Genomic DNA, 24,608 nt, shown 5'->3' on the forward strand with positions numbered 1-24,608 from the left:
CACATATTGATTGAGGAATTGGCGTAAAGACTTGAAAGATTTTTTGGGAATGTTACACATTGACGTGCATGGCCATTTGTATACTAGACGTTGTGATTCAGTTGAATGGAGAGGTAATATTAAGTTTTATGGGGATATTTTCGTAAGCAGTATTTCTTGTTCCATTATGGTATTATTAACTTTTTCATAGCCTCGTCCACTGCTATGTATGGCAATTGTATTTGTTTGCTTTTGTTTGTATGCTTCTTCATTAAAATATGGCTCTGTGCATGCAGTGTGACTCCACTCACCTCCACAGATATTTAAGAAGTTATTTCTCTTGACATTTCGTTTATTGAGAAGTCTTTTTTGTAATTTAGTCATTAGTTTTGTTAGTGGTTTCATTTTGTTTAACACTAAAATAAATAACTTTCTTTTGAGAAGGATTGCACTGTCTATCAAAGCTTCTAAGATTAATTTCCTACGATAGGTTTTAAGGGTTGTGCCTGATTTCTCTCCTGTTTTTATAAGATTTTGAAGGACTCTGTGACGGAACATTTTTGCTAAAATACTTTTTTTGGTATGCTTACTTGGCACTATATCAAGATTCATAGGAGCAGTTTTAGCTGTAGTGGTAGCTGAATTATTGTTAATTGTTTTCTGGTTCATTTTACATTTTGATAGAGGAGGCAAAGTTTCTGTACTTGAAGCTTGTTTTGTTTTGCTAAATGACTGTATTAGCTGTTTTGTTTGAACTTTCTTTTCAAATTCTGCTAGAGATGGACCCTTATTTTGGACACTTCTATTTTCATTTGCTCTGCTTCTGTGTTGCTTTCTACGGACTTGATTTTTGGTAGGCATTCTTTAGGGTCTGTTGAAAAAAATGAGGATTGTATGGGTTGGGGTGTTCTGCAATATATGTGTGCTGTGTGCATGAGTGTCTGAGTATGATGATAAAGATGTATGTGATGGTGTGTGATTGTGCATTGGACAACTACAACTAGTTGGGATGGGTATTCTTGAATTTATGTGCTACTAAACTGGGGTTGAGATGACAGTAGAAAGTAAGCTAGTGGTGTGGAGAATTCCATACAGTAAATCAAATGGTATACAATTAAAACACTTGTTTGTTCTATAATATCAAAATTCTAGGGGCTGAGTTGGGTCATTTGTGCACCGAAAAATAGGAATTTGTGCACCATTCTGCCTGTAAATCTCTGTTTAAGAAATCAGGATTTCTGGACAGAATGGTGCACAATCTCTATTTTTAGGCACATCAATAGCATGAATTAACCTTACAGTGTGTTTGAGTAATAGTACAAATATTATGGTGGTATTTAACTTACTTTTTTTCTGGAATGAGCAGGTTTCTTCTTAGTTGTTCTTTGTACTTCAAATTCGGCTGCCTCTTTTCAGGAGAGTGGTCTTCACTGCAATTGTAAAGGAAACAAATTAGTAATTTTGTTTGTATATAGCACTGATTTTAATTTAGACATTGATTTTTATGTTTTTGTACAAGTATTGTTGTTTGATATTTGAACATACTGTGTGCATGCAATTTTGTTTGAGTCTGTTAATTCTTTATATTGTATTTTAAATATGTTAGTTCAACATGCTTTGCAAATGTGTGTGTAAAAAGAAATTAAATAGCAGATAGGTTTGGAAGTGACAGTTGATTTTAGGAGATGGAAAAAATGACAGTAAATTCATTTTATAGGTTATACAAGCTAAAAGTCAGTTAATCTGTTTATATGAATCTATAAGAATTGTACATGTACTATACAGAAAATATGCATACCTGTAGTTTGTGTTCATGCATATGGATATGCATGCAGCTGCAAGTAGAAATCTTGGAGACTTGTACAGTATTTCTTGTAGAAGGTGCTTTCCAATGATATGACACTTGTACTCAGAGAGATTAACAGTACATTTGAAGTGCTGATCTATGATGATGCAGTTAGATGTAGAGGTCTTCGATGTGATTGGTGGGTGGTCGTGTGATTGCTTAGCTATATCCAATGAGGGAATGGCACAGAAAGTGAAATGGAAATGGTAGAAGGACTGTCCATATTACGATATGTCCGTGGACATGGCGGTAGTCCGGGGACATTGTGTGTTACATCCGGGGATTTTGGGGTGGGGAGGCATGCAAATGAGAATGAGCAGAGCAAGGGATTGGTCAGTAAAGTTTAGTGGGTGTGTTGTGCCAGGAGAGAGTTTCTCAGATACTCTTTTTGCTGAGAGAAGAACAGATAGCTATGCTGTGTGTTTCAGAAAACAGATTGTTTGGATTTTGGGAGACTCGTGGATACATTGGTTGAAGGTGCATGCAGAAAGATGTGGAGTAGCTGTAGTTCTTGGATTGCCACATGTGGAAGTGCACTGGCATGGAGTACATGGAATGAAGTGGTTGGACTTACTACCTCTCTGTCCTACTTTGGAGACAGAGCAGCATCCAGACATAATTGTAATTCATTGTGGAGGGAACAGTTTAGGACATGTGTCTGGAATTTCTTTGCAATTCGCAATGAAAGAAGGACTTGGGAAGGTCATGGACATGTTTCCAAATTCTGAAGTATTTTTTTCACGGATAGAACAGAGACAAATGTGGCTTCATTCTTCTTCATTTGGTCCACAAATGGAGAAAGCAAGGCGCAATGTCAATAAGGCTGTTTGTGCCTTTCTAAGAGATTTTGGCATGTCCTCTTTTCACAATGAAAATATTATGTTTCGTAGCACATACATTTTTTTGCCGAAATGAGAAATGTACAAAATGCATTGCAACCTTTTTTGGAATTACAGCATCCATTTTGTAGTAGGTGTTGAGCATTTCAAGTTTTTCAAACACAAACAAACACCACCAAAAGGCTCTTTTCAGAGCCACCACTTCCTCCCAGACAAAACTGCAATGGTTATGATAGGGCAGCACTCCAAAATTTTAGATGTTTGCGGACTGTCCGTGGACTTTTAAAAAATACACAGGGCCCTGCTTCATTTATTTTCACTTCTAATTTTAAACTGTGAAAGGCAGCTCTGAAAAGAGCCTTTTATTTTTTTGATTTTTGTTGTTTTATATATTTTTTGGTTTTTTATACACGACACACTAGGAGAGGAGAGAAAAGGAGGGTAAGGGGGGACACCAACCATGGGGATAAGAAAGGGCGGGTGGAGAGAGGAAGATGTAGAGTGGGTCTTACTCAGGTAGTGAGCAGATCTTCTCGTGCTCTGAGACCAGAGCCTCAAAAGCACTTTGAAGTCTCTCCCTCCTGCAGAGTACTGCGTCGCAGTACATACACACAACTGTAACCCTCGAAAGGTAAGGGTCATCAGTATTGCGTATGGCCTGTGAGGCAGTTTGAGGAATAAGCTGTCCTACAGGAGTGTTCCTTGTGGTGACAGGATCGGAAACGGAGGATGTAGTAGAGGAAGTCAACCTACTACGCTCCTCGCAAGGTACAACCTTGCGAATGGCCCCAGTGTGGAATGACTTTAGGTGTCACTTCATGGTAGTTGTCCCAAAGCTGTATGAACCAGGCCTCCTGCGACTGAGTACCATTTTGCACCCATTGCAAGAGACTCGGTTCGCACGCGCCTTAGGAACATTACCATGAATGGTAAATAAACACCACACCCAAGATTCATGCCGTGTGCTGGTAGTAGGGACTTCCTCTACCTCATTCTCATCATCCTCTTCATCCTTCTCTGCATCCTCACTCCTGTTCCCCTCTTTAGGCCCTTGGGGAGGTGGTGGTGGTGGAGGGGGTGGGGGTGGTGCTGAGGCAGATGTAGCACCAGGCGGCAGTACTGCAGCCACGGATGCCATCAGGTTTCAGATGAAAATCTGGAAAGTTGGCAGCAAAATGCACTGTGTTCTGTAAGATAGCCAGAAACACAATGAGAATGAGCTCTACGGTGTGGCCTTTTATAGGGGTGCTTGTGCGTGGTTCGCGGATATGCGCGCTGTCCGCGGACAGATCGAACACCAAAAAAAGGTTTAAAAAGTCCCAAAAAGTATGTAGAAACTCAGGATTACTATGTGGGACTTGTGCTATGGTGAGTTATTATTGGAAAATATTGTGAATTGCTTGAAAAGGTAGTTTTAAATTGTTCGCGAACACGAACAGTGTTCTCAGTCAGAACACACGCTCAGCAAGGGTGCGGTCATATGATAGCTTCGCGAACATGTCCGCGAAGGGAGCGTGTGTCCACAGGACATCAAATGCACAGAAACTGTTTTGCGCATGCGCGTTGTTGTTCTACGGACACTGTTCGGGTCCTGAAACTAATGAAAAGTGCGTCACAAGTGAAACGGACAGTTACGAACAGGCTTTTGTTCTTAGAACAACTCGCTTGCAAACAATACGGAGAGGCAAAGAATCCTCAGGACACCAACATTTTGTTTATTTGAGAACATCCCGGGACACTTGATGTGTTCTTAGAACAGTTTGAACATGCTTACGAACAGCACAAACAGGTCTAGCGTCCTCAGGACACCCCCATTTTGTTCATTTATGAATATTTTAGGACACTGTATGTGTTCTTAGGACAGTTTCAGCTTGCCTCTGAACAATACGGACAGGTATAGCATCCTCAGGACACCCCCATTTTGTTTATTTACGAACATTTCAGGATACTGCCTGTGTTCTTAGAACAGTTTCAACTCACCTGCGAAGAATACAGACAGGTCTAGCATCCTCAGGACACCCCCATTTTCTTTATTTACGAACATTTCAGGACACAGCGTTTGTTCTTAGAACAGTTTCAACTCGCCTGCGAAGAATACAGACAGGCCTAGCGTATTCAGGACACACCCATTTTGGTTATTTACGAACATTTCAGGACACTGCGTGTGTTCCTAGAACAGTTTCAACTCGCCTGCGAACAATACGGACAGGTATAGCGTCATCAGGACACACCCATTTTGTTTATTTACGAATATTTCAGGACACCGTGTGTGTTCTTAGGACAGTTTCAGCTTGCCTCCGAACAATACGGACAAGTATACCGTCCTTAGGACACCCCATTTTGTTTATTTATGAACATTTCAGGATACTGCCTGTGTTCTTAGAACAGTTTCAACTCGCCTGCGATCAATACGGACAGGTCTAGCGTCCTCAGGACACCCCCATTTTGTTTATTTGCGAACATTTCAGGACACCGCATGTGGTAGTTTGATTGCGGACATCCCAAACACCAGGTGTCTTCTTAGAACAGTTTCAACTTGCATGCGAACAGTACGGACAGATATAGTGTCCTTAGGACGCCCCCATTTTCGTTTCTTTACAGACATTCCGGACACCCGCACTGTCCGCGGACACCTGAACTGCTTCTTAAAAAAAGACAAGAAATGAATTAGGACACAATATAATAATTTTACTTTATTTTATCTGGATGTTAAACTTATGACAGAGAAGGTGAGGCAGAAACTGAAACAAAAACAGGAGAATTGGGGGTTTCAATAGGATTTATATGAGGTGAAGAAGGGATGGAAGTCTCATCAAAACGTTTTGGTTCATGGAGAGGGTTTGGGGGTAATTGACTGGGATATGGTGAGGAGGGACAGGTACATGTGGGACAATGGTATCTAGTTTTTTGTTTCAAGTGATCCTCCACAAAGTTTTTTAAATTGTTGAAATTTTCCATGAGTAGGTCAATTTTTTCTTCCATGTGCTGGAGAGTCTTATCCAATACTATTTTCAATTTGTGTATGGTCTGTACAAAAAAAATGTATATGTTAAATGTATATAAAATAATATTTATTAATTGGTTTATATAGTGAAGTGTCTACCATTAGGTTCACTATCTTCAGACATTTCCTCACGTGGGAAATGCTCCTCTAGCCACTCCAGAGTATTAGACATTTCTGTGAGAAAAAAAATATAATATCACTTTTTTTGTATCTAATACAGAAAGTTTACAAATATATGAGTAAAATGCAGTACACTTACTAGCTTCTGGTAAGGTAGGTTCTTACTGGTCTGTAGATCTGCTGTTGCTTTTAGTTGTGGAGTTTTTGTGAGGTAATCATGTTGGAAGACTATCTTTCTTCTTTTGGTATATATCATTTTAGAACATATTGTATTTAAATGAATGGTTAATGTGTTATATATATGGGTTACACTTCTTATTTATTACTACATGTAATGTGTATGTGTGCTGGTTTGTGAAATTGCAAAATGTTCATATGTTATGATATAACAATGAAACATACCCCCCACACTTTTTAGGTAGTGGTGCTGTTGTCCGCATATGTCCGCGGACATTAGAAGAGTTTGCGGACATGAAATTCAGTAGAGGGGGTTCAGTATGTTCCATGTCACATGTACATAAAGTCTGAGATATTATTGTTAAGTTGCGCTACTAAAAACCTATGAAATTCGTTAAAAAACCTTTGTTAAAGGGACGTTATGGTTAAGTTGCACTTGTAAAATCCTATGAAATTCAGTAAAAAAACTTTGTTAAAGGGACGTTATGGTTCCAAGTAAAACCGAAAAACCCCTGAAATTCGCCAGTTATGGTAAGCTATGCAACCAAAACTTGCGCCACCACTGTGCACTGCTAAGACTAACACCCAGGACATCAAAGATGACATCACAAATGTCATTGATGACATCACTGATGACATCACATGTGCATTTACTTTTCATGAAATGTCTGTACAAGGGATTCTTATTATAATGTTGAGAAAAAAGTGTCAAGGATCATTGGAATACATATCATGAGCTAATTAGTGCATTAAGCAATGCATTGATATAAATAGCATTCTATTATGAAGTTCTATCCAGTATACTAAGCTACTCATGCAGAAACATAGGCAGTGTGTGCAGCATACATGATGAAGATACAATATTCATAATGTTGATATGTTGAATAATGAAATGATAACTGCTTTCTTATTAGAGTTTTGCGTACTGTGAAATATGTAATAAGTAGCTAATAAAACCCACGTATTACATAATTGCATTATTACAGACAAAACACAAAGAGACAAGAACACATACACATATGGGTATATACAGGGAAAGTGAAGTAAGCAAAAAAGCAGAAGTAGTAGCAGAAACAATTCATAACCTAACTGTTTATATTTATGCAAAAAATGATTGCTCTGTTTCAAAGCTGCTATTTACCCTATGTATATGTATCACATGATGTGACTGGACCCTAAGGAAAGGAGTGTGAGTACAATGTATACAAATATGAGCATATACAGGGAAAGTACAGTAATAAAATAAAAACAGACCTATCAGAAAGTGCTGATAACTCTACTGATTATCTTCATGCACAGAAAGGATTGCTGTCTTTCAAGCTTGTCTCTTCCCCTATGTATATGTTTTATGTGATATGACTGGACCCTAAGGGAATTACTGTAAGAACATACTTGAAGGATAAGTCTACAAATATAGTAAGTTTACAATTTTTAGTTCCTGACTGTTACTGAAGAAAACCATGTGGCCTAGATATGTCAGTAAAGGAAAAAAGAGGGAGCCAGACATGTGATGTCATCAGTGATGTAATCAATGACATTCGTGATGTCATCTTTGATGTCCTGGGTGTTAGTCTGAGCAGTGTACGGTGTGGTGCGAGTTATGGTTGCTTAGCTTACCATAAATGGTGAATTTCAGGGTTTTTTCGGTTTTACTTGGAACCATAACGTCCCTTTAACAAAGCTTTTTTACTGAATTTCATAGGTTTTTAGTAGCGCAACTTAACCATAACATCCCTTTAACAAAGTTTTTTTACTGAATATATATATATCCAAGGAAAAAACTTTAGTTGCAGGGACGTTAAGGTGAGCAATACATTGTAACAAAAGCATTGAAATTCAAGGAAAAAACTTTAGTTGCAGGGACGTTACGGTGAGAACTTAATGCAACAAAACCCCTGAAATTCAGCTAAAGCCACCTTAACTTCGCGCCCCCTGTTGCGCAAACTATCACCACAATGATGACATCACAGATCACATCACCCAAAAAAAGTCTTTTATGCTTATTCATTTTTGTATTTTTTAACATATCTTTATGGCACTTTGCAGTCTTCGGGGGCCCGCAGACTTTTAACTACTTCCGAAATTTCATCCAAATCCGTTATTCGAATTAAAAGTTAATAACAATACAATTTTGAGGGCTTCCTATGTGTCTCCAACTCACCTTACCTATAGGGCGGTGACTGCCGCCCTATAATATAGTCAATATATTATAGGGTGGTGATAGCCACCCTATAGTTAAGGTGAGTCGGACTGCCATAGGAACCCCTTAAAATTCTATTGTTAATAACTTTTTATTCGAGTAATGGGTTTGGCCGATATTTCGAAAGCAGTTAGGGATTTGTACCCCACCCCCGAATGCACATTTTCATAAAAAATGAAAAAGTTATTAAAGACAAATGTTTTGCTTACTTCCCATTGATTTTCCCATAGACAAACAGCGTCAATATTTGCCAAAGTGCACAGCCCAAACCGCTGGAAGGATAGGGACCAGGTCTAAAACAACTTGGCCACGAAGTGTTCAAAAGCTTTCTGTTGGTGTTTTGGGGTTAGTCCGTGCAGTAGTTATTTAGATATTTGATGAAGAAGGGGTTTCCCCATCTCAAAAATAGATAGCTATATATCGGCTAAGTTACCAGAACCGTTTAAAAAAAAAAAGTTTTTCTCTCGATGGGAGATAGCTGTGGATATAGCTGAGGATAAGGGGAAATGAAACGTAGGAAAAAAGCTATTTGAGGGTCGAAAAAGATGCAAATGCCATCAGGCTAGGGGTGGGGGGGTTGTTAGAGGGCACCAAGTGAAATTTGGGAGTTGCAGGGAGTCTAGGAACTTAGTTTGCAACACAAAGCTTTCTGTAGCCTCTAATAGCCGGCATCTCAAAGCAAACTGTGTCAAAGAAACAGTGTGTGTTGTGGGGGAAAGGGAGATGGCAGGAGGCCTTCTGGGTAGTGGGGGGTGCTGGCACAGATGAGGGGGGCTTGGTGAGTCAGGATATATTCAAGGCTATAAAGGATTACAGATAGCTGAGGGTATGGGTAGCGGTTAGAGTTATGTTTGTTTGTAAAAGATATTTTTACTGCTATTGTGAAAAACCACTGACCCTGGCCAGTGATACGGTAGCCATATAGGGCTCCCATCCATGTAGTAACCAGGACAGACCCTCCTTAGCTTCAAAGTGAGAAGAGGGCCGGCCCAATGAGGGTATGTTGCCAGATAAATGAAGCAGGGTTGCAACACCACTTAGACAAACTGGCTAGCCCTTTCCCTGCTTTGGAGCTAAGCAGGGTCAGTCCCGATTTGAAGCTAAGTAGGGTCAGTCCTGGTTACTGCATGGATGGGCATCCACATTTTATTTTTAAACTGTGCTACTGTCACTCCTTGAAAGTTTTGCATTCAGAGACAATTTGTTTGCCTTTTGCTGAATTGGATTCTGGTATTTGTAGTCTCTCAGTTAATAATACAAAAAACAGACACATGTATAGATGCAGTGGTTTTCCCTTCCATGCAGTAACTGGGACCAACCCTGCTTAGCTTCAAAGCAAGAAAATGGGACAGCGTCCTAAGGCCATGTTGCCTAATAATTAATCCACCTTACAAGACCACTTAGAGCAAAATGGCCTAAGGGGGCTGGACCCTTCCTCAGTTTGAAACTAAGCAGGGGTGCTCCCGGTTACTGCATGGATGGGAGACAGTCCACAGTCCTGAATGCTGTGTGTTTTCTCAATTTTAAATATCTCATAACACTTGGCATCCACATTATTTTCTTTGAAACCATGCTACTTTCAGTGCTTGAAAGTTTTGCACTGAGACACAATTTTTTGCCCTTTTGCTCAATTGCATTCTGGTATTTGTAGTCTCCCAGTCAAGATGTGGGGGGGGGGGGGATAATGCCACAATTGTACACGTTTTGCCTTACATATTTTTATAAGAATTTATTTATTTGAGGGAAACTATGGTAGTGTACTCTTCAAGTTATCGTTATAACGCAAAGTATTGTTGAAAGCCAGACATGGGGGTGAAGAGGGGAAATGATGAGAGGGCAAGTGAGTCATGAGTATTTGCCCACGATGTGGCAAGAGAGTTTGCAATCCTAGACACTGATGCAGTTATTTTCCCTGATAGTGGCTGCTTTTCAGGGCACAAGTAAAGGACACATGTGGGTGGACGGACGCAACCCCTTAGTTTTGTTTAAGGTAGCAGAGCTTGCTAAAGTATTTGGCTACCAGGATTTTACTCAGGTTGTCATGTTCCCAGTGCAGATGCTTACCCACAAGACCACAAGCACTTGTTTTGTATTGGGATTTTGTTTGCCACAGAATAGTTCACGACAGATTGCTGGGTTTAAAAGGTTAGCACCTTTTATACTATGCCAGCATATTTATTGGAAGATTTCCTCTCTCAGGTTATTTTTCTGGTGTTCATCACTTTTTTTTAAAGTGCAATGCTATTTTGTCATGTGCACTTTCTTCTTAGGAGAAGGACAATTGAACTACGTTCGTATATTTCACTTTAAGATATATGTTCACTTACTGTGCAAATATTCATGGATTCCAGCTCTTTTGATTTGCGCTATGGGGGCAAACGCACCTGGGCATATGTTATTCTTGCTGCTGGTCATTAAATGCGGTTAGTTGGGGTTTTATGATGTATCACAACAGCTAACAAGAGACCAGCAATAAAACAAGGGGCTTGTAGCACCCTGCTTAACCAAAGTGTGTGAACCTGGCTAAATAATTTAATGTCACTGCTCATTGACTACAAGCAGTGTGAGTTCTCAAAGCCTGCAATCTTTTATACATAATAAAAAAGAAACAAATAGACATTGTTACAGCTGCAGTGGGTTTCCCATCCCTGCAATAATGGAGACCATCCCTCCTTAGCTTCAAAACAAGGCTAGGGCCAGCCCTCTGAGGCCAAGTTGCTTAATAAAGGAGCTTTTTTACAAGACCACTGAGAGCAACAGGGCCAGAGGGGGCCGGATCCTTCCTTGCTTTGAAGCTAAGCAGAGTTGCTCCCGCTTACTGCATGGATGGGAGACATTCCAGGGTCCCGAATGCTGTCTCTTTTCCTAGTTTTAAATATCTCATAACACACAGCATCGTCATCATTTTTTTAAAACTGTGCTATTGTAACTCCTTGAATGTTTTGCACTCAGAGACAATTCTTTTGCCCTTTGCTGAATTGTTTTCTTTGATTTGTAGTCACACAGTCAAGATGGGGGAATAATGCCCCAATTGGGCACTTTTTGCCCCTAACATAGTTCTATAAGGATTTATATGTTTGAGTGACACTATGTTATGTGTACCTTTCAAGTTATCTTTATAAAGCAGGGTATTGTTGAAAGCCAGACATGGGGGTGAGGTGGGCAATGATGAGAGGGGAAGAAAGTCATGAGTATTTGCCCACGATGTGGCAAGAGAGCTTGTGATGCTGGAAACTGGTGCAGTTGTTTTCCCCTGATTGTGCCTATTTTTCAAGGCACAAGTAAAGGCCCCATGTGGGTGGACGGTAGCCAGTCTTTCCATTGAAAAATGTTTCAACTAAACATTTTCCATCAAATTCCAACCAAGGAAAATATATGCATTGAATGCATGTGTGTGTGTGTTAAAGGGTTAATTTAGTTTGGGGTGGATTTGTAAAAGGGTCAAAACAGGGGGTCAGAGGGGGACCCCCCCCCCCAAAGAAAATACATTCAATGCACTTTTTTTCATTGGTTGGAATTCGATGGAAAAAGTTTCGTTAAAACCTTTTTTGATGCAAAAACTATGAACCAGGTGGACAGCGTAATTTTTTTTCAGTGGTTGGTAAGCTTGCCTAAGTATTTGGCTACCAGGATTTTACTCAAGTTGTCATATTCCCAGTGCAGACACTTACCCACAAGACAACAAGCACTTGTTTCGTATTGGGATTTTGTTATGCTGGGAATTTTCACGACAGATTGCTTGGTTTAAAAGGTGAGCACATTTCACACTTTGACAGCATTTTTATTGGAAGATTTCCCCTCTGGTTATTTTTCTGGTGTACATTCCATTTTTTTAAATGTCCAGTTCTATTTTTTCATGTGCACTTTTTTCTAAGAAGAAGGTCAATTGAACTACATTTGTATATTTCACTTAAAGATATATGTTCACTTACTGTGCATATATTCATGGATGCCAGCTTTTGATTTTCGTATGGGGGAAAAGTACCTGGGCATATTTTATTCTTGCTGCTGGTCATTTTATTCCCTTTTTGGTGCTGCTTAAATGCGGTTAGTTGGGGTTGTATGATGTATCACAACAGTCAACAAGAGACCAGCCACAAAACAAGAGGCTTGGAGCACGCTGCTTAACCAAAGGGTATGGTCCATGGCAAATCATTTAATCTCACTGCGCATTGACTAAAAACCTGCAATCTTTTATGCATAACAAATACCACTGTCAAAACAGGTCAAAATCAGTTTGGGATTGATGAACATCTTTGACTGATGGGTTGCAAGTGTCTTGATGTGTTGATGTGTTATTTTTTATATGGCGCCTTAATCTAAAGCGCTTTACAGAGCACATATTTACATACAATATCACCCAACCGAAATTGGTACTCAAGATAGAGTGGCCATGCCCAACAGCCATAGACAGAGGCCATAGCTAGTGATCTGCAAGTGTGCTAAAATGGACAGGTGGCATGACCAACGGTCATAGGCTGGTCACAGGATGCGCAACATGGGGTGTAAAGTTAATGTTGCTTTAGCTGAATCTCAGGTGTCTTGTTGCGTTAAGTTCTCACCTTAACGTCCATGCAACTAAAGTTTTTTCCTTGAATATATATATATATATTACAGGGCTGTGGTAGCTGCACTGTAGTTATGGTTAAGTTGTTCAACTCATAGAAAGAGCACTTTATGGATGGTTTATAACTTTGCCCCCCCCAACCGCCGGGCGAATCCTCAGCAAACTTTGCAATAAATGTATATGGCCCCCTCAGAATGATTTTCGAAGTTTGGTGTGGTTTTGTCCAGGGGGGAAAGTTATATGGGGGGCTAAAATGTATGGAAATCGTCATTGACGACGTGTGAAAATGTGTTTGCTTGCGCCTGTGCCGAAACCGCTTGATGGATTTTCACCAAACTTACGCCAGGAGCGGTGGTTTGGTCCTAAAAGCGTGTATTTGTAAATTTGGTGTAAATCCATTCAGTAGTTTTTTTAAACATGGTAAAAAAGTAGGTTAAAAAAAGATATCTGGGTCCAGTCTGCAGACTCATTTCCTGATTCGGAGTCCATGGACACCACTGGACCAATCAGAGTGTGGCGTGATGTTCGAGACATCATACATGCTCACTGATTGGTCAATTAAAAACGTGAGGTGCGTCAGATTTTTTCAAAAGGTCACCATTTTCCATTTTCTGACAGCCGCTAGTGTCTGTGGAATGCGCAGCGAGGAAAAAGTGTGGAAAAGACACCTGGGGTTATTTGGTGAGTCTGGCAAGGGAGGGTGGAGTAAAGTTGATATGGAGCTGTTTTATAGGTGAGAAAAAAGGTGCGCAAGTGTCGCTGAGTCTGAGGCCAATTATAGTGTTAATAACATCATTTGGATTGCAAGGGGTTCTGGGTGAGTCTTGTTATTTGAAGGTGTATTGCATGTTATATGGTTGAATTCTATTGTGGTGGTTGTGGCCAGTGCTCAGGTTCTTGGGGGCATGGCCGTAGGCGGTGCACCCAAGAATCGGGCCACTGGCCACATACAGTATAGTAATTTGTGTATAGTTATTGTAAGTACTATAGGGGGAGTATACCATATTTGTAATATGGTGAGAATATATAATTGAAGTTTATATGGTATTTATGATAGTAGGACAATTGAGGATAGTGCTCCTAGATGTCTCCTGCACCTTTCACACGGTCAACCATTCTATCCTCATTAAATGGTTACATGATACCTTTAGCACCAAGGACCAGGCTCTGGACTGGCTGATCTGTTTTCCTGACTAACCGCCGTTCCCAGCTGCAACTGGGCCATTTCTATTGCAGCACCTCACTCTCTACCTGCAGCACACCCCAGGGATCTATCCTATCATTGTGGCTATTCAATATCTATCTCGTACCTCTGGCTCACCTGATGTCCTTCTTTTTTTCTCATTTCCAGTGTTATGTTAATGACATACAGCCTTCCTTGAAACTTTCCTCTACTAATTTGTTCTCTTAGTTTTTATCCCTGATTGGCTGACCGCCATCCAGGCAGCTAACAATCTCTGTCTCAATGGCAGTAAGACAGAGATCATTTTTATTGTGACATCTGTGACCTGTTTTCCTCCTACCCTCTGGCCGCCCTCTTTAGGCCCTCTACTCTCACCATCCTGTGAGGCCAAAAATCTTGGGGTCATCTTTAAATGCTCTCCCTCCTTTACTCCTTACATTTTGGAGCTTGTAAAGAAGGCTCACTTTAAGCTTCACCCCCTTACAGGCTTTCTACCATTATTCAGCTTCCCCTAGAAGCTCAACGTCTCTAGAGCCCTGGTCCTCTGTAGGCTGGACTACTGCAACAGCCTCTTCCTCAACCTCCCCCTTTGTTGTCTTTGCCCCCTTTGGCTAATCTAGAATACGGCTGCAAGACTTATCCTTAGCCTGAAACCCAGGGATTGTATCGCTGCAGCCCACACATGTGTACATTGGCTCCTGGTGTCTGTAATGATGAAAATCAAGATCCTCTATATCATTGACAAGGCTTTCTGGGGCCTGGGACTATGCTATCTCCAACTTGCACTATCTCCAACTTTGGCTCCCTAAATACTCACCTGCTATATGCCTCTGCTTCTCTAACTCCCAATTCTCTGCTTGACAAACACTTTTTTTCGAAACGGGAGGCCTGTCTCTCTCTTCGGCTGGTGCCTCTCTTTAGACGAGCTTTCTTGCTCCTCTTAGACTTGAGGTGGACTTCCTTAAATTCTGGAAACTTCTGAAAACTGTGCTTTTCTCTTCCAGTTTCACTATTTCTTCCCTGCTAACTCATACCACTGCCACTCACACTGGTGGCCTGGTCTCTCATGAACCTGACAGGTTCCAGGCCCTATATCTAGTTGCCACAAGTACACCTCTCCCCGCTTCAGCACTTTCCTTGCAGGTCTATTGCCTGGCGGCTGTGTACCCCACGGTTGGGACTCCTCTGCCCAAGAGATAGCCAGTGGCCTCCCACCTAGGCATCCCTTGCCACTTTCCTTATGGGCTCCTATCAGCACTTGGCAATCCCTACTCCCCTTTCCATCCATGCACTTCTCTTACTGCATAATGCATATGTGCATTTATAGCAGCAGTGTATACAATTTGCTTTGAATAAGCAAGGGAAATGAAGATGTAAAAGATGTCTAGAATATTGTTAAGAGCAGTTGGTGTGTGGAAGTTTAATATGTTGACAAAGCTATATGGAGAGTTTTTGTAAGTGATTGGTGGATAGATGTGACTGTTTGAAAGCAGGCAATAAGGGGGTGTTACAAACATAACAGTAAAAAGGGTAGAAGGGCTGTCCTGTGCAGTGGTGTGCATGTGCAATCTGGGTCTTTTAATGATGCATTGTCTGGAAAGGGGACTATGAAGCCCACAGATAGTCATGAAGGTCCATGGATTATGGTCCTTATTGTCCTATAGAGAAAAGTATTTGGGACAGAAAATGTTTCTGTGCTTTTTTATTTTTCTCTAGTATACTCTAGTGTCCATTATTACCATTAGCAAAGTACAAAATGTTGGAGAAAGTAGAATTAGTCTATAAACTTTTTTTTTTTAGTTCAATTTTCTAACTGTGAAAGGCTCTTCCTAAAACAACCTTTTTTGTGTGTTTTTTGATTTTGTAATTTTTTTTTGCAGGAGCAGCCAGGAAGTAAAATGGGTGAGGGCAATGGGGGAAGGTGCACCAACCACAGATATGGAGGGGCTGGTGGACGGGGGAAGATGTTGGGCATATGCTAAATATAAGGTAGGGGGCAATGTTTCTCATGCACCTTGATTACAGCCTTGAAAGCACTTTGAAACTGCTCCCCCATGCAGAGTGGTGTGTTGCAGTATATACAGAGTACTGTTGTCTTGGAAAGATATGGATCAACAGTCTCTTTTATGGCTTGCAAGGTAGCTGGTGGGATTTTCTACCCCACAGGAGTAGCCTTTGTGGTGGCAGTAGCGAATGAGGAAGATGAGGAAGAGGACGACAGTGTAAGACTTTCTAAAAAAGGAACAGACTTTCTCAGAGTACCTGGGTGGTGTGAGAGAGTGTGGCAGTGCATGGAGGTGGTACTAAAAGAGTACTGCCTGTGTTGTCTGCGACTGAGTATGATTCCACACTCAGTGCATTCAAAATGGGTAGCCCCGTGCTTTTGGTACCCCTTGTACGGTCTTAAAGAACTGACACAACATGATTCTCTCTGGGTGCTGGAGTTAGGCCTTTCCTTTATCTCATCTTCCTGGTCCTCCTGATGCTCCTCTACATCTTTGCACCTTTTCCCTTGTCCATGCCCTTCATCTGTCGGTGGTGGTGGCTCTTGTGGAGGAGGGATGGTCATGGTTGATGCCAATGTTGATGTTAAATAGCAGGTGTGCCAATACTCTTACAAGCTGGTGCTTCCTCCTAGATTGCAGATGGAAAATTAGTAAGAGTGGGTCTGGGAGCTATGGAAGGGTAAACATTTAGCTTGAGACTTCTTAGATCGGCTGAAAAGGCAGTATTGAACCATTCGCGAAGCACGGACCCATTAGCTAACACATCATCACGGTGCACACGCAGGCATGGTCACATGACACTGTCTGGGAAGTATGCCATGATGTCAGACATTTGCGAACGTCGGTGAACAAGAAACGGTGCAAAAAGTGGCTCAAAGTTCATAGAGGAGTTAAAAATGTTGCTAGGAGGTGGGGAATGGCACAGTTATAAGTTGAAACGTTGTAGATCGGCTGCAAATGCTGCTATATTGGGGTAAGTATGATATTAGGAAGTTGAAGCAAATTAGGGTGCACTGGTAAAAACGCATGAAATTCAGTGAAAAAGCTTTGTTAAAGGGACGTTATGGTAACAAGTAAAACAGAAAAACCTCAGAAATTCAGAAATTATGGTAAGCTAAGAAACCACACCTCGCACCACCACCATGCACTGCTAACACTAACACCCAGGTCATCAAAGATGACATCACAAATGTCATTGATCACAACACTGATGACATCACATATTAAATTAATTGTGATAAAAAGTGTCTACAATTGGCTGTGTTTACAATGTTGGTAGGAAGATGTCAAGGGTAATTAGGAGACCTATCATGAAGTACTTCATGTATTAATGAATGTACTCATCTAAACAAAATATTATATTGGAGTTTTGCTCTTAATACAGGAACCTAATCATACATACACATAGGTAATGGCTGCACCATGCACCATAGAAGTACAGCATGTTTAATTTGGCAATGTTGGCTACTAAAATAATGAATGCTACTTTAGAAGAGTTTTTAGTAATGTTAAACATGGAATAAATAGTAATAATTCAAGACTTACTACATAATTGTGTTAGTACAAACAATACGTATGAAGACCCACAATGCAAACAAATCAAAGGCACATACAGGGATAGTAAAGTACGCAAAAAAGAAACATCACCAGAAAATGTCAATAACATTAAAGTTCATCATCATGCATTGACATAGATTGTGTGTGTGTGTAACCTGCCTATTGCCCCATATATGTGCACAATGAGCTGAGACCAAACCTTAAGGAAAGTTCTATAAGAACATAAAAGAAGGTTAATGTCTTCTAAATAGTACCTTTTCAATGTTCATGTTCTGACTGTCAGTAAGCAAAATCACCTGGCCTACATTTGTCAGTCAACAGAGGCACAGATATGTGACACAGCACCGAAAATGGGCATAAAGGGGAGGTTTTTACCTCCAGCAAAAAGCTGGAGGTAAATCTCCCACTTTCTAGCCAAACTCGTGATTGGGCGTAGCGGTAATACCATTACCAGCGCATTTTTTCCGCTCCACCCATCCCCAGATGAGGCCCACAGACTTCTTTCTCCTCCACAACCTTTTCAGGAATGGCATCCAATTAGGAGTACATGTCTCCTAGTGACCATCTCCAGGACAAACCTTCCCACACAGCACTTGGCAATAAGATAAGGCATGAGTGAGCTTCTGCACCTAGGAGTTTCTGAGCTGACCTTTGCTATTCTCTTCTGGGGCCGGCCAAAGTCTTACTGATAAGTTCAACTTTGTATACAATGCACTCAATGGACAGTTGATGCCAGTATGAACACTAAACATTAATCAGCAAGTTGGAAATAGTTATGTTCTTCAGATAATCCTACTCCTGATAAAGTTCTCACTACTCAGAAGATCTTTTTCATACTGGACAGCTGCATAGTGGTTACAGTGTGAAGGGAACGCAAAATAAGCTCACTCTGTCTTTCCTCCATTTGCGGGCAGGTATATTGCAAGGTGTTAATCTGGGGATCCGCGTTCTCTATTTCAGCTAACTGATTTATGTTTTGCATATTGGCAAGCACAATGAAGGGAAGGTTCCCGCCACAATAACACAGTCACCTCGTTAGTTTTCGCCATTTCACTGAACATGAGCAAAGCTTCGGCCGCAGCTAACGCGAAGATGAGATTCTTATGCACTGTCGTCCTTTCAGATTTAGGGACACTGAAAAAGAAATATGTCTCAGTGTGAGCATGCAAACACATTTATAACATAAGGACAGCTCAACAATAGCACATCTGGGGCTACTACCAGCATTTCTGTGGGTACAAGCTTTGAGTTCATCATAGGCATAGGATCCCCATCACACCTGTCCTACAGATACTGAGGGAAATTTCTAACCTGTCCCAGAGGCCTGTCTGTGAGCATAGCTATTTCTTAGGACCAATAAAGTCAGATTAGGATTTTCAGCATGGGACTGAGAGAGCAGTGGCATTCTAACCCAGAAAGCTGATGGCATAGTATCTCCCTCATACCTTTGAGTAGAGAAGCATCTGTGTTTCATGTCTAGATTGTCACTGCTTGCAATGAATCTCCCCAGGTATGTTTTGTACCATGATGTTACCAGTGGGCTATAAACCCCTGAGGCCTGTAACCAGTAAAGCAGCAAAAGGTCCCAGAAGAAGGGGCCCTGCCAGATCCCTAAACTGAGCTGATAATGGCCCTAGTAGTGACTGCACAGCACTCATCCTTTGCCCTTTCTCCAGTTCGCTGATCTCTCTCATTGTCTGCCCTGAGGTATTCCTCACTTTTCCTAAGTGCAATATTGCGGACTATTTTTTGGACCGATTTTATTACCACTTTTTTACCACAAAACTACAGATGGTAAGTTTGGGTTTCATATATAGAAAGGGGGAGATGGGGCGTGGACGATCTCTCCCTGCTTTTTTTGTGGCAAATATAAATGGTAAGATCGGCCAAACAAATTTGCCAAAGTTGCATTCAGTGAAAAAAATGTGAGGAAACCTCACAGATCCCTGCCCCGAAGCACAGGCATTCATCCTTTTTCTTTTCTCTGCTGTCCATCCTGCCGAGCCCCTGTCACCTCCTTTTCCTCAACCCCCACCTTTCAATGCTATGGAGGTTGGAGCGTGCAAAGTGAACTGCGTCTGCGGCAATGTAACCTGAGAGCAGACTCTTTGCCTCCCCAATACATGACGTATCACCTCTGTCGATATGTGGAAGTATGAGTCATTTCCTCAAGCTTTTCAAATTCTTAAAAAGTTGCCCTCAGTGTTTATTCAGCTTCCTGGTATTGTGCATTGCATCATTGCAAATGACACATATGTTTTTTTTAATCCATAGTTTCACAAAATACTGCAGATGAAATGCATGGTTTGCCGTTCTCCTTTTCTCTTTTTAGGGTGAATCGTGCTTGCAATGCCTAACAGGTTTCTATAAAGATGTGTTATATTGTCAGGTTTGTTTACCACATGGTTTGTTGCTTTCTAAAGCCGTCTTTCAATAACAGAGTGCTGTTTTAGCTCATGAAAGACAAGTATGCTGAAATAATTGGATGCTGGTGCAAAACTAAACATGACGCCGGAGAAGATGTAGTCTACTGGCACATTGAAATTAAAATTGAAATTGATATTTTATTTCTATCGCGCTGTTTCTGAGTGCTGTTTCAGAGTGCGAGACGGCAAGGGAGGGGAACAGGGGAAAACAAAACAATTATCTTACTAGGCCCAGTTTCATTGAGAACGCGCAAGTGCATTGGAGAGGGGGAGGGGAATAGTCCATGGAAGGGGGGAGAAGTGGAAAGTGCGGAGCAAAGGAGAAACAGTTAAATAATAATACATTAATAAATAATAAAGGCAACAAACAGTTGTAGTGCAGTCAGCAAGTGGCAAGTGCTGGGTTCAAGGCAGCAGACAGGGTAGGTCTGATAAGTGTAGACGAAAAAAAAAGGAGGGGGGCCTGCATGGATACAGATACAGACCCCAGTGCAAGGGGTGGCCCGGAGGCAGTGCAGGAGGGTGGCAGGGTGAGCAGGAAACCTGGGCCTGGAGGACAGAGTGTGGCCAGGTGCATGGTGCTAAGAGAGAACAGATCAGCAAGGGAGAGGGGGGCAAAGGCAGAAGCAAAGAGGTAGGTCTTGAGGTGCTTCCGGAACCAGAGATGGTTCTCCTCAAGTTTTAGAGTGGCAGGGACTCTGTTCCAGAGGGAGGCCCCAGTCGCAGACAGAGATCTACTCCCAGCTCGTTTCTTTGAAAACAGACTGACCCTGAGGGAGTTAGAGGTAGAGGAGCGAAGAGCTTGAGAAGGGCCGCATTTGCAGAGTGATAGCTGAAGGTATTTGGGACCCAGGCCACAGAAAGCCTTGTGGACAATGCAGAGGGTTTTGAATGTAATCCTTGCATCCACTCGGAGCCAGTGGAGAGATTTCAGAGCTGGAGAGATACGATCCCAGGGCTTGAGGCCATTGCAAATTGTTGAATCCGAAAACCTGGTCTCAACTTCTGGATTCCCCAATTGTGCAAAGTATGTGACCATGGTCACATCACCTAACCTTGCTGTGACTAATTTTCATTAGCTACCATTTTGATCACTCAGAAGTGATTATTTGAAGTGTACAGTCTGCAAAAACCTTGCTTGTGTATAATGTAACAACCTATAGTGTTGACAATATATAGAGCGTGCACGACAGGCTGCATTGTCTCTTTGCTCTCTTTGCCACCTGGCACTTAAAGTTATTTCACAGAAAAGTCAAACAAATGATAGACAGTAATGTTTGTTGGGTCAGGAAGCTTCCCTGGGACCTGGGTCTCCAAGAGAAAGGAAACGTAACTGCATGATCAGTTGCTTATCTTAATCATTTTGATCCAATGCATAATGAATATATTTGGGTGGTGAGGTCAGTGTTGAGTTTGCTAACACTGTGCATTTATTTTTGTGTGAAACTATTTTTGACGGACATGCAGAATATGGAACCAGGTGACCAGGACTCAGGGTCCTCGTTTTCCATGTCACCAAAATTGTGGGACCATGGGGAGATCACTTTACCTATTGATGATGCCTCATTCCGATTGCATTGGTAGGGGCACGGGATCAAGCTCAATTGATTGGGCAATCACATCACATCAAGCTCTTCCCTAGAATCTGATCTGTCTCTGCACATGGAAGAGCCATTCAGGGGGTGGAAACCACGGATTGGTCGCATGCATCTGAGCGTTTCACAAATATACAACAGGCATTGGAAAGCCAACCGTGTGTGCTTTCGAGTAGGTATGGGGTAGGCACTTGCCAGGCACTGATATAAAGGCACAACCTGCCAGAAGATGGCAACAGCTGAAATGTTCAGCAATTACTTGGGCATATGATTTCAGTACCTGACAAATGACTATCTAACATCTCCAGCCAAAACCGTTGGCTTTGTTAATGCTTGTTTTTAACAGGACTTTAGTGCAGAGCAAGGGACAGATATAAATCAAGTGACAAAAGTCACACTTGTTTAAGATGGTTTTATTAAAAAAGTAACAATTTACAGATGTAATTAAGCCATTAACTCTCAGGTGGCTTAGAAAAACGCAGTCTAAAGATTGATTTTACTGCTTGATAGAATGAGCTCAAAGAGATCACATGGGGATGTGTTTTAGGTGAGGAGGGATAAGCAGTGGGTGGGAATGGCCATAGGGATTCGCATGGCCAAGGCCAGTTAATGAGTGGGTAAATAGCCAAACAACACACACAAACTGTGTGTCCCTCCTCACATGTCATCTGCCTCGTAGCTTTGCCTCAATGCCGCAATGCAATAGTTTTGTCTTAAAGGTGGCGCTTAAGTGCCTGCTAATAGCCTTTTTGCAAAGAAAGAACAGGCACGATCCATTCAAATGTTCTGATTCTTGGGTAATGGACATGGACATTCCTTCGCCGCATTAAGTAAATTCGGCCATGTGATTGGGGACTCCCGCCCCTCGTGCCGACAAGGATCAGAACGCGTTTTGGTCAGGTTTCAAGGTGCATAAAAAACAGATGCACGCATTTAGATGTTCTTTGCACGCTTTTGCACATTTTTGCAAACCAGTGGGCTTTTCCCGGCATTTTAAAGCATATCCCGAATTCGGAAACGGCACGCGCTTTAAAGTGCACAGAAGACGCAAGATAAGCATTGCATGACATGTTTTTTCTTGACCCTGTCATGCATTTGTTTTAGTGTGACAGGTGTCAGTGGTACTGTTTTTTGGACTACAGTTCCCATGATATCTTCCTATTGACTCTGCTAGTTAGGGATGATGGTAGTTGTAGTCCAAAACATCTGGAGAGCCAAAGGTTGCACACTCCTCTGCTATTGCATGTGTCTCCAAGTGTGGTCCTCGAGAGTCAAGTTCACTGCATAGTTTTCAGGATAGCCACACAAAATATAGCGTAGCTAATTGGGAGTTGTTTGCATAGTCAGTGGTTATACTGAATACCTGGTGTGGTTGGTCTCTCAAGGACGGGATTTGGAGACCTTTTTGGTCGTTTTCCATTGTCCTTCCAAAGCACTAATCTCATTACCATGAGATGCTATGTAAATCTGGTAATTCAGTCTCCCTACCTTGGCTCTATAGAGGGTGGAAGTAAGGTGTCACCCGCATTAGTACTTCATGGAATAACAGCCCATACCTGGAAGAAGACGCGCAGTAATTGCTGTTTGGCTTGGCATTATGCCCGGACAAATGACAGTTCCTCCTCTAGTCTGATACTCCTGGCCCTGTCCATCATGGCGCCCGCTCTAAAGGTCCAACAGCAGTCAGCAGAGTGTCATAGAAGTCTTTACAAAGACCCCAGTCATTGAACTCCGGGTAATTGGAAAACGGACCCTTTCACCTCTGGCTCCAGTGCTATGTAACCGGTGGCATCATTCTTTGCAATCACTTTCACGCCTTCTCTTCCATGTCGTCTGCGCATGCCACAATGGACTTGCTATGAATAGGGAGCTTTAAAGAAATGGCATTCAGCCACCAGAGACTGACTTCAGAAAAAAACATGACATTGGTGTATTACAGAAGTACTAGTTAAAAATATTATTTTACATTAAAGCTGATACTTTGTAACTAGCTATCAGGGCTGTAACTTACGCATCATTCTGACCATTGGTGAAACTGCACTGCAACTTTATATGGTGCTTCTTATATAACTTGTGTTATTGCTGTGGGTTAAAAGAACAATGAACAGGTACCAGAAGTATAAGTAGTGAATTATCCTTGGTAAGTGTTGCTGGTTACTCTTCCAGGTGGTATCGATAAGAGACCGTGAACAATCTCTGTAACTAAGAAAAACATGTCTGTAACTAGAGCCACGATGCCCCTGGGCTGCTGCGCGCTCAACACATGTGAATAAATAAATAAATAAGAACACAATTGTTATATGTTGTTATGCTATGCTACTTGGAGTTATACAAAAAAGGGTATACTGGTGCTGGCTCAGCAACAGCGCTGTATGAACAAGAGGGATCTATATTGGAAGGCTGCTTGGAAAGATAGGTCTTTCACTTCCAATTAAAAATAGCAATGGAAGTGGGATCCTTCAGAGCCAGGGAAAGAGAATTCAACAATGTCGTTGCAAGGACAGAGAAGCATTGGCAAAGCCAACAGTTTGGGCTTTTGTGTAGGCATGGGAAAGGCACTTGCCGGGCAGTGCAGTAGTGTTTGTTATTAACTGGCTATCGATGGTCGGAGGTGAAAATGGTGTGGGTACCTGGGCAGCTAATAGCAGTGCCTGGCAAATGCCTAATACTTCTACACAAGCCAAAATTGTTGGCTTCACTGCTGCTTTTTGTTAACAGGACTTGTGAAGGACACACATTGTGCTTGTAAATCGAGTAGCTGAAGACAGACCTGTTCAGGACATTGTTATTACACCAGTAGCGTGTTTACACCTTCAATTAAATCAGTCATTCTCAGAAGAATGCGTTGAGAATACACTGGCAGGCACTTTGATTGAAAAGTTTGATGGTAAGGATTGAATAAAATGACCTCAAAATGTTCCCATAAGGAGGTGTTTTGGACAGGGAGGGGCAGGAACTGGGTGGGAATGTCCATAGGGATTAGTTTGGCCATGGGAAGTCAATGGATGGGCAAGTAACCAAACAATACCTACAAGCTTTGTGTCCCCTCCTCATTTGCCATTTCTCCCTATCTTTACTGTAATGCAATAGTTTCAGCTTATAGGTGGCG

The 24,608-nt window shown here is 41.6% G+C and overlaps 1 protein-coding gene across 2 annotated transcripts in view; it reads right to left on the reverse strand.

Annotated features, from left to right (window-relative positions):
- Positions 1-24,608, reverse strand: part of ADGRD2 (adhesion G protein-coupled receptor D2) — a 1,057,913-nt gene that overhangs the window by 495,704 nt on the left and 537,601 nt on the right. For both annotated transcript variants that reach the window (XM_069609449.1, XM_069609450.1), the window contains exon 16: positions 18,510-18,612. In XM_069609449.1, the coding sequence (XP_069465550.1) occupies positions 18,510-18,612 (103 nt within the window). The remainder of the gene's footprint in view (positions 1-18,509; positions 18,613-24,608) is intronic.

The sequence above is a fragment of the Ambystoma mexicanum genome, chromosome 8, assembly GCF_040938575.1.
Source record: "Ambystoma mexicanum isolate Mex_15411 chromosome 8, UKY_AmexF1_1, whole genome shotgun sequence".
NCBI classification, from domain to species: domain Eukaryota; kingdom Metazoa; phylum Chordata; class Amphibia; order Caudata; family Ambystomatidae; genus Ambystoma; species Ambystoma mexicanum.